This window comes from Rattus norvegicus, chromosome 9, assembly GCF_036323735.1.
Source record: "Rattus norvegicus strain BN/NHsdMcwi chromosome 9, GRCr8, whole genome shotgun sequence".
NCBI lineage: Eukaryota > Metazoa > Chordata > Mammalia > Rodentia > Muridae > Rattus > Rattus norvegicus.
Window position 1 is genome coordinate 73,938,869 of NC_086027.1, and position 13,721 is coordinate 73,952,589.

The window sequence follows — 13,721 nt, forward strand, 5'->3', positions numbered from 1 at the left end:
AGGTCATGTTAGGCTCGATGCCTACATGTTGAACATAGTGTGTGGGGTGAACGTGTGCCTGGTGTGAGATCCTTAAACCACAGAACGACTTCCAAGTTGTTGCTGACAGAGGAACTGGGGCTTGCCTTGATTGGTGTCTCATCCAGGAGGTGACCTGTGAGCAGCCCCTAGTTATTTAAGTAATTTTTAAAAAGTGATACCAGAAGAGGCTATCTCAAACTAGGGTTTTGCTATGTGCACTGTCAATATGTAGTCAGTGTAAATATGAAGTACATGCAGAATGAAGTATGTGAAAACCGTTTTCCTGATTTCTGGGAGCTCAACATGTTTAATGAATCGGAGTCCTGTTCCAGTGGAATGGAGAGAAAATGTGCTGTCCGTCCTTTATTGGGGTTTTCTTCTCTCATTTTCCCAAGCTCCACGATGCTAAGGTGTTCTCTTGAGGAGAGAGGGGACACATAAGGGATTGCTGTGGAGTCTGCGGATTGGGGGTCTCCCCAGTTTCCGTATTAGCCCGGAAGTGAGGACCGGTACTGTGAGGACGGTGGAAGCAGATGTGCTTGGGTGTGGCCTTAGATGGGTACTGCGATGTCCTGGATTAGTCCATACTTTTAATAATTTTATATATTTGTAATTTTTTTTACTCATTCAATATTTTTATAGTTTTTCTATATATCCACAATCATTCCCTACTTCTTAAAATACAACACTTTTTTTCTTATATATTTATGTCATGTGCGTGGTCCCTGAAGTCACCGACTTTAAATTCCATACAAGAGCTTTCAAACTCTGCTGGGTGTAGGGGTGCGTGTCTTTGGTTCCAGTATCTAGGAGACAGAGGCAGGCAGATTTCTGTGAGTTTGAGTTCTAGGCCAGCGAGGGCTTCATAGATCTCTCTCAGCCTGTCTCAAACATGGCTGCTTTGACCAGTTGAGAAAGTATAGAGGGGCTGGAGAGATGGCTCAGTGGTCAAGAGCACTGACTGCTCTTCCAGAGGTCTTGAGTTCAATTCCCAGTAACCACACAGTGGCTCACAACCATCTGTAATGGGATCCGATGCCCTTTTCTGGTGTGTCTGAAGACAGCTACAGTGTACTCACATATATAAAATAAGTAAGTCTTGAGAGAGAGAGAGAGAGAGAGAGAGAGAGAGAGAGAGAGAGAGAGAATAAGAGTAGAAAGTCGAGAAAGTATCAAGTTCAGTTGCTAAGTGTGGGACCTTGGCCAGCAGCATACTTTATTAGGGACTTTTTATAGTTGGGACAGTTAAAATGTTCTTTTGTAAATGTGTCTCAAAACACTGTAAGAATAGAGAGTGATTGGTTTTACTTTTGTTTTTGTTTTAAATGCTTTTGCTTATCCAAAATCAAGTAAAACAAAATGGCATTATTGTGCTTGTTCCAATTGAAGAAATTTAGTTCCGTAAACCCAAAATGATGAGAACTGCTTAGTTTCAAGAATGTAAAACAATAGATGAGCGTTTGGGTTCATCTGTCTGTCGTTAACGTTAGCAAATCCAACCCCGTTAGCAAATTCCAATCACTTCAGAAATGCATTCCTCCATGTTAGGAAGAGTTAAGAGCCTTTGATCCATATCCTGACTAGCTGTAAGAGCCTGGTGTGTTATTTAATTTAGCAAGAATAGTGTTTTATTTTCACCTAGAGACTTAATTTGTCTCGGATAGAGGCTTCTTATAGGATCCAATTTCTTTTTGAAAAATCTTCAAAATAATGGTCTTCCACAAGCCTAAAATCCCAGTACTTGGAAAGCTGAGGCAATGGGGTTTGCTATAAGTTTAAGGTCATTGTTAAAGTCACTTGTGTGCATGAGTGCATGCTTACAAGCCACTCCCATCCCTGCCCCCTTGTATGAACAGTGGATTTGGTTGCTTTGCACACCATTTCACTTTAAATGAGGCAGTCTTGCTCCAACACTTCCTCGCCGTGTTCCACAGTCACCTGCAAGTCTATTTAACCATTGTTAGCCCCAGACCTTCTGCTGAGCTGTATAATTCACCAGGAAAGGCATCAGACTGGCAATGAAAGTGATGGGAATCGGGCTCCTCACTGTTACTCTCTTGGAATTTGAAAGACGTGGCTCATTTTTAAGTTGGTATGAGAGAAAGACAGAAAACATGGCATTTTAACAAAATAGTTGGATCATTAAATAGAGGATGGGGACTTCAGATCCTGGCTGACCACATCCTGGCCATTGTGTTGCAGGGCAGGTCTGTACCCTCTCTAGGAATGATGTAAAAGGCTTGTTAAGGTTGTGACAAATCAGACAGAACAAATGTAGCAGGTAAACAGTTTGGTTTTACTTACAAAGAAATAATCACTTCATTTATTATATAAGTGTAAATTTGAAAACCATTTTATACAGAGTGTTTTAAATTAGAATAATTAAAAAATTATAGACATATTAAAACAAAACCCCCTCACAATACTGTAAAGAAAGATACACACACGCATACAAAATGACTCCCTTGGGCTGGAGAGATGGCTCAGAGGTTAAGAGGCTGCTCTTCCAGAGGTCCTGAGTTCAATTCCCAGCTACAACATGGTGGCTCATAACCATCTGTAACTAGATCTGGCGCCCTCTTGTGGCCTGCAGTCATATATGCAGGCAGAATGCTGTAGACAGAAGTAAATAAATCTTAAAAAACAAAAACTAAACACATGACTCCCATCCCCTGCAATACCTCCCCAAGGCAATTCTTTGTATCCATCCAACATCTCTTAAAATACATTTACAAATAAATATAAACCATATTTTTTAAAAAACGAGTCTGGCAGTGGTGGCACACATGTTTAATCCCAGTACCTGAGAGGCAGAGGCAAGAGGATCTCCAAATTCAAGGCTAGCCTGGTCTACAGAGTGAGTTTCAGGAGATTCAAAGACTAAGAAATCCTGTCTTTAAAAAAAACCAAAACAACAACAAAAAACAAAAAATAAACCAACCAGACAAACTTGGATCGATTCTGAAGTTTACTTCTTGAAAGAATGATTCGTGAATCTTAAATACCATTAACACAGAAGCCAGACTGGACTGCGCCATTGATAAAATTCATTTCTAAACACTCAGAGAGTACTGCACAATTCTTTATGTCTGCACCTCAGTGGTTTGGAGATGGGAGCAGAGGGAGGGACAGTGAAAGGAATGGGTGGCGGTGGGGAGCAGGAGGGAAGAAGGACACAGAGAGGGAGACTGGGTCTGTCTTCTTGTCCCCTGTCCTCCAGCCCAAGGTTGAAGGCAGGATGTGTGGTCTATTGTACACTCTCCTAGTTTCTGTCTGATCCCTGCAGCAAAGACAGGGTGTTTCACACTCTTTGGAAACTATCCTCATTTGGGATGTTGCTGCAGACTGGAAAACAAGGAAGTGCTAAAGAAACAAAGAAGTGTTAAATGAGGATTTTTGTTATGTAAACACTTTTCATCCCCCAAATGTTCAAGAACATAAACACATAGCAGAAGAACTATGAAGAGACAGAGAGACAGACAAAAACCCCTCATGACTCTTTCCTCTAGAAGTCTGTCATGGGATGATTCTGATGTAGGATGTTGTCATTATGTAGCAAGGCGGGTCCAGGATAAGGTAAAGCCTATCATTGGATGAGAAAGAAGGGTAGGCTAGGAAAAGTCTAGGAGGGAGAAAGGGAGACAGAGACAGGTGGAGGACGATTCCAATCCAGGTGGTCTAGGTCAATATTACACTGTCTAGGTGGGTGGTTTCTATCTTTATTAATAGGCAGTGAATTTATTCTGTGGATGTATTGTAGATTGAGAATTAACAGGTAAATCTGATTGTTGTGTTACAATTTGTTGAGTGGCTGGAACCAGAGAGTTCCCGGCTGGTCAGGGCTGGTCAGGGCTGGTCAGGGCTGGCCAGGGCTGGCCAGGTTGATTAGCAATGGGAGCAGAGAGACCGCTGGGGCTAGAAGATAGCTAGGCTAACATGGCATGGTGCCACACTGGAACCAGCCACCGCTGAGATAAATTAAAGTTAGTTCTATATCACCCTATGGTGACAGAATTAACACCAGGTAGCAACCGCCCAAGTCTGAGAGTACCAGGAGCCCAGCGTGGAGTGGGAACTCGTGGGAACCAGTTCCACCACTTTATTTAATTTTTACCACAACATTCTGAAAATACATTGAAATTAAAACTACTGAAGTGAAAATGATCGGTTTCTGTTACCTAGTAGTTGATATTTATTTATCTGTTCATTTGTTTATTGTGAGGGTGTCTCTATAAAGCCCAGACTTGCCAGGAACTTACAATGCAGCCCAGGCTGACTTCACACTTGCTGTGACCCTGCAGTCACAGATTGCAGAGTTGTGGGAGTCTACCCAGAGTTGTGCTACCGTACTCAGATCTCCCCGAGTTGGTATGTAACTGTATTTCTAGATTCGGCTCAGTGGTAATAGGGAGACTTTTGGGTGCTGTTTCATACTCAAGGATAGCAATCCCATGACAGATGCTCAGTAAACTGTAAAGACTCTATCTTAGTAGTCAACCACTGGGCAACCCATAGAAATAAAATTTAAAAACAAGTAAACAGGGGTTGGGGATTTAGCTCAGTGGTAGATCACTTGCCTAGCAAGCGCAAGGCCCTGGGTTCGGTCCTCAGCTCCTGGAAAAAAAAAAAAACCAACAAGCAAACAACTTTCACTATAAACAGTCAGCCTTTTGTCTGGATCTCTACTCTCCTGAAACTATGGCATGTCCACATGAGAGAGCCTGTGTATAGTGATTTGCTTGTACCTTTGTGTCTAAGAGCCCAGTAAACAATGAGGAAAAGATGTGGTGATTTAGGGAACCTCTGAACAATGCACACCACTAAGCTGTGAACCAGAATAAGACATTGACTTAAATATAACTCCATATGGATTACATTTTTTTAACACAGCATACAGCCCTACATAGTGACACCCACTTATAATGCCATCACTCATGAAGCTAAGATAGAAAGATTGAAGCTGGCATGAGCAGCGTAGATCCTGTCTTGTAACAAACAAACATTGCAAATTAATATGTATTTCTGTTTCAGCTCTGTGAATAGGGAAGCCTCCCAGGAGGTGCCCACCAAATATAAATGAGCATTGTCTGGTACTAGGAGGACTTTTTACTTTTCTATTCATAGAATTTGTGAAGTGGTAAGGTTATGAATGGCTGTGGTGGGTAGCCTTAATTGTTGTGGTTTGTATAAGAAGTTTCCTTAGTCTCACAAATGTGAACACTTGGTCCCTAGGAGGTGGAAAAGCTTGGAGAAGGTCTTTTGGGAGGTACGGCCTCAGGGAAGGAAGTTTGTCACTGGGGCGAGCTGAGAGCTTACAGCCTTTGCCCACTTCCAGTTTGCCCCTAGTGCATGCATTAGCTGTCATGCCTCCCCAGCCATTATGGACTCCCTTCTGGAACTATAAGCTTAAACACATGCTTTCTTTTATAAGTTCCTTTTGATGACAATGGAAATAGAAATGTAATAATACAATCAGCAACTTGACACAACCCAAAATGACTTGGAAAGAAAGTCCCACCTGCCCACCCCAACCCCCCAAACAGGGTTTCTCTCTGTACAAACTCTGGCTGTCCTGGAACTCACTCTGTAGACCAGGTTGGCCTCTTCGAACTCAGACGTCCCCCTGCCTCTGCTTCCTGAGTGCTGGAATTAAAGGCCTGTACCATTACTGCCCAACAGGAAGAGTCTTAATGGAGGACTGTTTAGATTGGATGGCTAAGACTCTTTCTCATTGGGAATGGTTTCAGAAGGAAGTGGGTTTTAACTTTGTGAGGTTGGTGTCACCTCTAGTCTTGTTGAGGTGATATTGTGTTCTATAGTAAATGAAATTAGTTCTCTTATGAGTCTTGATAGGCTGTTTGTCAACATTGGACTCCAATCACTTCCAGGATTAGAAGACAACTTTGACTGTGTTGTTCTTCAAGGTTGTCAGATAACTACTTCCTCCCTGGTAGTTTGTCTTGTTGCCGTGTCTTCAGCTTGACCTGGCCTTTCATTGTCCGGCAGCTATACCCTCCCTACCATGGTATACCTTCCCCAACACAGTATACCCTCACCCACATGGTGCACCCTCCCCCACATGGTATAACCTCCCCCACATGGTACACCCTCCCCCACATGGTGTACCCTCCCCAACACAGTACACCCTCCCCCACGTGGTGTACCCTCCCTACCACACCAGGTACAGTCTCCCTCCACCTGAACTTTTTTCTTTTCTTTCTGGTAGTGTTAGGGATCGAGCCCAGGACCTTGTGCACACTGAATAAAAGCTCTATCACTGAGACACATACATAGATCCCCAGCCATCTAAGACTTGTTCAAAGTTAACACCATTAAAAAGTTCTTGAACACCCTAACCTCTCCATTCTCAGCTCCACCTTCTGTAGGGAGAGTTTACAGGTGGATGTATTTGCACACAATGAAAGAATAACAGAAGTCAAGGTTTGCCAACAATACAGACTAAATACTTTATTAGGTTCCAAAATGAGAAAATGGTAGCGTTCACCTATTTTAGTATAAATCTACCACCCTCCGCAAAGAGCCTGCCTTAGCATCTACAGCGCCCCAGTCGTGGTAGCGCCGGTACTCTTGAGGCCTCAGCAGATACTGCCGGCCTCGGTAGTTAGACATCTCATAGAGGACCCAGCAGCCCTCTAGCACGTGCAGCGAGCGCACCTCACTGAGGTGGAAGCGGTCCTGGATGCAGGAGCAGTCTTCACTCAGCTCCATCATGACGCCTTTGTGATCTTCTTTCTCATACAGACGCATCCTGTGGGAACCTGTCTGCTTGGGTCACACAAAGAAAGATGAGAAAAGAGCAGTTGAGTCTCTTCCAGAACTCACCCAAGCTAAACAACGGGTGAGGCAGGGGGCTGTTGGAGTAAGATCTGAGCCTGCGAGATTTTGGAGAGCTATTCATGGATGGGTCTCCTGCTCGCATTAGAGACGCCCAGGTTTCTTTTCATTTAGAACAGTGGTTCTCAATCTATAGGTCCAATGACCTGTTTACAGTGATGGCTTAAGACCATCGGAAAACACGGGTATCTATATTATGATACACGACAGTAGCAAAATTACAGTTAGGAAGTAGCAACAAAAGGAATTTTATGGCTAGGGGTCACCACAACATAAGGAACTTTTTTAAACGGTTGTGGCATTAGGAGAGTTGAGAACCCACTGATCTAGGAGGTGGGACTTATAAGATATTACAAGTGAATTTGAGCATATCAAAAATTAAAATATCTTAATTCACAATTTCTTATATTCATTCTAAGCTGTATGTTGGAGGGTATACAAATACATATTTTAACTAGTATTTTTTTAGTTATATATATTTTTATACATAAAAATATATAATTTTTATATATAAAATAGGATTTTTTATTTATATATATTTTTGTTTTTTGAGAATTTCATATCATTTCCATCTGTCCCATTCTGTTTATTTTATAACCTAGATTACCATCAAACTTAAAATACTTTTGTCTCAGCTTCCTGGACCCTAGGAATCCAGGCTATCACTATGCCTGGCTAAAGTGGAGTTCTGAAAAATCACACACTTCTGTGGAAAGTTAATTTAAATAACCGCTTATAATGAGAACTGAGCCGATCTTCAAAACTAAGGAAAATTATCATTTGAGTTCTGCCCGTACAGTTTCTGATCTCCGTACTTTTCAATGTTTTCTACTCCACAATAAAGTTTAATTAACTCCCTTACCAGGAATCCCTTTATTAAATACATAAAAATCAATCTGATGAGTGTAATTACCCTCTCATTCCCAACTAGTTTTGTTTTATATCCCTGCATAAGATTACATTCGTTGGGACAACTTTTGATTAATCTAATGGTAGCAAAGAAAATTAAAAAAAAACAAAACAAAAAACAACTGGACCTTCTGAAAGTGGATTCTTCCTTATAATTCTGTTTTCCTGCCTGTATTCTCTTAGACTTAGGCAGGCATTTGAGGACCACTTAACACTTAGATACTCAGAAAAAACAAACAAACAAACAGACAGACAGACAGACAGACAAACAAACCCTATTCTCTGGATCAGTAAAACAGTGAGGACCCCTCGGCAGCAAGAAATGAAATCAAACAGGACTCACATGGGGGATGAGGCGGCAGGAGCGAATGGAGTCGCTGAAACCCATCCACTGCTGGTAGTCAGGGTAGTCCCCGCGTCGCAGGAAGTACTGGTGGCCCTGGTAGTTGGGTCGCTCATAGAGCATCCAGCAGCCACTGTCCACGCGGACGGAGTTGCAGCGGCTGAAGTAGGTCTGCAGGTTGGGGCAGTCGCTGCTGCACTCATAGCAGCGGCCCTGGAAGCCTCGGTCCTCGTAGAAGGTGATCTGTAAAGGAAGAGCAATTCTGAATGAGATCTTTTGCTCCTTGGGTCAAGGCGGTTCAGTCTGACTTTTCGTTTAGTTTGCGTTCTGCTCACCTTCCCCATGGCTGGCTGACCCGTGGTGAGTTCAGTGTCCAGGCAGAGCGGGGCCGGTCTATATAGCAGGAGGGTTGTTGCTGTGTTAGCGGAACTGCACAAAAGGGGCCCTCCGGGCTGAGGGAATTTCATGGATGGCTTTTACGGGCTGCATTCAGTGGCGGTGACTGTAGATTCGCCTGGTTCTCTAGTGTGTTCCAACGCTGCCCTGGATGAGCTAGCTGGTCAGAGTTGCTTTATTCCGATTCTTACCGTTTTTTAAATTTATCAGCACATCAGCCTGAACTTTTGACCTGAAGTCCACGTCCCTACATTTTGATTCCATTATACTTGGTAAATCTGGGAGGAATCTGCGCATTCGTAGAAGTATCCCCAGAATTGAGAATGCTGGAATTCTTCGAATACTGCAGCGACTAGTGCAACAGAGACCAGGCGATCTTATTCCTCTTCCCCCTGCTTTTCTTTACAGGGTTTGCTTGTTCAGTACAGGACACAAACCTAGATTTGGATCTTGGCTTTTCCAGGCTATGTTGAGCTGATACTCTAGGACCTAAGCTAGCTTCCACCTTGGTGGTTTCACAGTACGTGAGTCAAAATCCGTCCCTAGTAACCAGCTTGAGTTAAGAACAAAGGAAAAAATTTCTATGGTTGTGAGGCCCAAGACCGTCAAAGATGTACGAAAGTACGAATTACTTGCTTCCAAGGCCAGGGAAGACGTATACCTCCTGTGTCAGAGTCACCTGATCCAGCGCCTCTGCCTAGGACCTGCTATTCAGCTGTTAGATATAAACAGTCTTAATAAGTCCCCTCAGACAAGGTTATTCAAAGTGATTTTGTTTGAACAAAGACAAACCTACAGCCACCCAGAGGCTGCTGAGCACTGTACTGTCCTTGTGGGCCCAAATGACTAACCGTCACTTTAAAATACTTTTTAGCTATTTGTTTATCAAATACAATGTCTCATAGATGCCAGCAGAGCCTTGCTAATAAACACACATACACACACACTCACACACACACACACTTACACACACACACTCACACACATCACGTACACACCACACACACTCACACATATCACATACACACAACACACACACTCACACACATCACATACTCATACATACACACTCACATATATCACATACACACCACACACACACTCACACACACACACACACAGACAACACTAATCAGACTTAGTGGATTAGGACAAACACACACACACTCACACACACACACACTCACACACTCACACACATCACGTACACACCACACACACTCACACACATCACATACTCATACATACACACTCACATATATCACATACACACCACACACACACTCACACACTCACACACATCACACACACTCACACACTCACACACATCACATACACACCACACACACCACACACTCACACATACACACACACATCACACACTCACACATACACACTCATACATATCACATACACACCACACACACTCACACACATCACATACTCATACATACACACTCACATATATCACATACACACCACACACACTCACACACATCACATACTCATACATACACACTCACATATATCACATACACACCACACACACTCACACACACACATCACACACACACTCACACACACACTCACACATACACACACATTACACACTCACATACACACTCACACATATCACATACACACCACACACACTCACACACCACACACACTCACACATACACACTCACACATATATCACATTCATACATACACACACACCACACACAAATGTAGACACCATGAACACACATACACACACACACCACACACACATACATCACACCCACACATCCATACACATCACACACATACACACATACACACACACCACACACACACACAAGCACACACATACATCACACACACATCCATACACACCACACACACACACACACACACATATCACACCACCCTCCAAGCCCAGCACCAAACTGTTACACTGTTACTTCTTTATTTACAGTTTTGTCCCCCACCCCCAGCCCCCGCGCCCTAGGGTCTCATTAAGCAAGCCCTGAACATACTGCAGTCCTCCTGCCTCAGCCACTTCGGTTCTGTGATTACAGGTGTGCATAGCCAACTCTGGCAAATTTCTGAGCTTTTTTTTTCTCTTGTTTTCTTTCTTCCCTCTCTCCCTCCTTTCCTCTCCCTTTCACCTCTACTCCTGTCTCTCTCTTCCTGTGTATGGCAGTGGTAGGGATTGAACCCAAGACCTTATTCATACATGGGCTTCTCCACCCAGACCTCCACTGTTTTAGACCTCTCTCAAACCACACTAGCAAGGTATACATTCGAGACACAGCTCTTCTAAAGTCAGCTATTGGAAAACATCCCCATTTCCTCAGGATATGTGTTTTCCCTGGAAGCAGCAAGTCTTAAACTTAATTTGCTTACAGGTAGGCAGTTCCTAGAGATGTTTAGCTAATAGACATTAGCGTTCCTTAACCAGACTACATGTATACCATTTTTGGCACACTACTTGGTGCAGATGAACACTGGTAATATTAATGACATTGACAGTAGCATTAGAGTGACATTATTAAGGATGATGTCAGCCTGCTTCCTGACCAAAGGTTAAGTGTTCTCAAAAGGTTCCTGAAACCTTCACTTCTATAGAGCTATTTTGTGGTTAAAAAAAAAAAGATAAGATTTAGAATAAACATTAGGAATCTTGTCAGGGGGGCTGGGAGTGGCAGTGCATGCCTTTAATCCCCTGAACTTGGCATAGGAAGATGGATCTCTGTGCATTAAAGGCCAGCTTGGACTACATGGTGAATTCCAGGACAGCCAGAGCTATGTAGAGAGACCTGTCTCAAAGAAGAAAAAAAAGACAAAAAGAAGAAGAAAAAGGAGAAAGAGGAGGAGGAGGAGAAGGAAGAAAAGAAGGAGGAGGAGGAAAAGAAGAAGGAGAAGGAGGAGAAGGAGAAGGAGAAGGAGAAGGAGAAGGAGAAGGAGAAGGAGAAGGAGAAGGAGAAGAAGAAGAAGAAGAAGAAGAAGAAGAAGAAGAAGAAGAAGAAGAAGAAGAAGAAGAAGAAGAAGAAGAAGAAATAATCTTGTTAGTTTATAAACTACTGTGTGTAATAATTACAGTGCTTGTAAAAATACATATTTCTGGGCCCTAAGAAGATTCTACCTCATTAAATGAAGACAAGAATCTTAGCATCTGCATGTTTTAACCAGGACTAGATAATTCTTGGACTAAACTTTGAAGATCCTGTCAGTGAGAAACACCTGCTCACCTGTGTGTCTCTCAGCACTGTTCACAGTAGCCAAAGTATGGAAGCAGTTTGAACACCCCTTAGGAGATGAATGAATGAAGAAATGTGGCATGCCTACTTAAGGAAGGAAGAATGAAATGATGTTGCTTGCAAAGAAATGGATGGAACCAGAGATCTTTGTATTAAATAAAATTTACAGACTCACAAAGATAAATATCATACACTACTCTCGTATAGGGAAACTTTATTTCTAAAATAATCTGACGTGGTAACAAAAGGGGATCAGTAGGGGTGGGTAGGACAGATATAGGTAAAGTCAGGGATAAATATGATATAAGTACAATGGTGCAATGATAAACTGGTGTGAAAATGTCACAATGAAATCCATTCTGTGATATGCTAACTAAAATTATTAACAAATAAATCCTTCAGTTTCTTGTAAGTCTTCAGTTTCGATTTAAAAATTGTTTTAAGATAGTGATGGTGCACACCTTTAATCCCAGACTTGGGAGGCATAGGCAGGCAAATCTCTGTGAGTTTGAGACTAGCCTGGTCTACAGAACGAAATCCAGGACAGCTAGGGATACACGGAGATACCCTGTCTCAACCCCCTCCCCCCAAAAAAAACTTTCTAAAATTTGCTTTAATACAAAGTCTTTCTTTTTTTTATTGGTTATTTCTTTATTTACATTTCAAATGTTATTCCCTTTCCCAGTTTCCTGGACATAAGCCCCCTATTCCATCCCTCCCTTCTTCTATAAGGGTGTTCCCCTCCCCATCCAACCCTCCCTCCCCATTCCCCACCCCCTGACATTCCCCTACACTGGGGGTCCAACCTTGATAGCACCAAGAACTTCTTCCATTGGTGCCCATCAAGGCTATTCTCTGCTACATATGCAGCTGGAGCCCTGGGTCTGTCCATGTATAGTCTTTGGATAATGGTTTAGTCCCTGGGAGCTCTGGTTGGTTGACACTGTTATGCTTATGGGGTTGCAAACCCCATCAGCTCCTTCAATCCTTTCTCTAACTTCTCCAATGGAGGTCCCATTCTCAGTTTAATGGTTTGCGGCTAGCATTCACCTCTGTATATGACACGCTATGCAAAGTCTTTCTGTATAGCCAAGGTCAGATTTAAATTTGATATGTGGTATGGACTGGCCTCGAACTCGTGATCTTCCTGTCTCATCTTCCCAAGTGCTGGAATTATGGGCTGTACCAACTTACCTGGCCCATTCCTTTATTTTTCTTTAAAAACTTCACAGATAAGGTCTTGCTCACAACTTATTAAGATTCTCGGTCCCCAGCTCCGAAAAAAAGAACCAAAAAAAAAAAAAAAAGATTCTCTTTATTATTTTAACTAGTATTGCTAATTCTTTCAGATAGATTTCACTATAACTCTTTCACATGTGTACATATTCTATTTTTTTTTTTTTTTGGTTCTTTTTTTTGGAGCTGGGGACCGAACCCAGGGCCTTGCGCTTCCTAGGTAAGCGCTCTACCACTGAGCTAAATTCCCAGCCCCGTATTCTATTTTGATCATACTCACCGCCTTACACTCTTATCTCCCTCACACTCTTACTACTCCCTTTCTTAATTAGTCTCCCCAACTGTGGTGGTTTGAATAGGAAAACCCTCACAGATGCATGTGGCTATACGGAATGGCACTATTAGGAGCCATGACCTTATTGAAGGAGGTGTGTCACTGTTGGGGGGCTTTGAGGTCTTATATACTCAAGTTATGCCCAGTGTGGCCCGCAGTTTCTTTCTGCTGCCTTCAGATCAAGATGTAGAACTCTCAGCTCTGTCTCCAGCACCGTGTCTGCCTGCATGCTGCCATGCTTCCCATCAGGACAATAATGGACCGAACCTCTGAAAGTGTAAGCCAGCTCCAATGAAATGTTTTCCTTTATAAGAGGTGCCATGGTCATAGTGTTTCTTTGTGGCAATAAAACTCTGAGACACCAATGCTTTCTTCTGTCTGT

General features: G+C 42.7%; 1 protein-coding gene across 2 annotated transcripts; it reads right to left on the reverse strand.

The window, feature by feature from the left end:
* Nucleotides 1-6,463: 6,463 nt before the first annotated feature.
* Crygc (crystallin, gamma C) lies at nt 6,464-8,499 on the reverse strand. Of its 2 annotated transcripts, none has more exons than NM_033483.1 (3): nt 8,464-8,479; nt 8,129-8,371; nt 6,464-6,807 (listed from the first exon to the last, which is right to left on the reverse strand). In NM_033483.1, the coding sequence occupies exons 1-3, from the start codon at nt 8,470-8,472 to the stop codon at nt 6,532-6,534; spliced, it is 528 nt and encodes a 175-aa protein (NP_264077.1). In that variant the 5' UTR covers nt 8,473-8,479; the 3' UTR covers nt 6,464-6,531.
* Between the last annotated feature and the right edge of the window lie 5,222 nt (nt 8,500-13,721).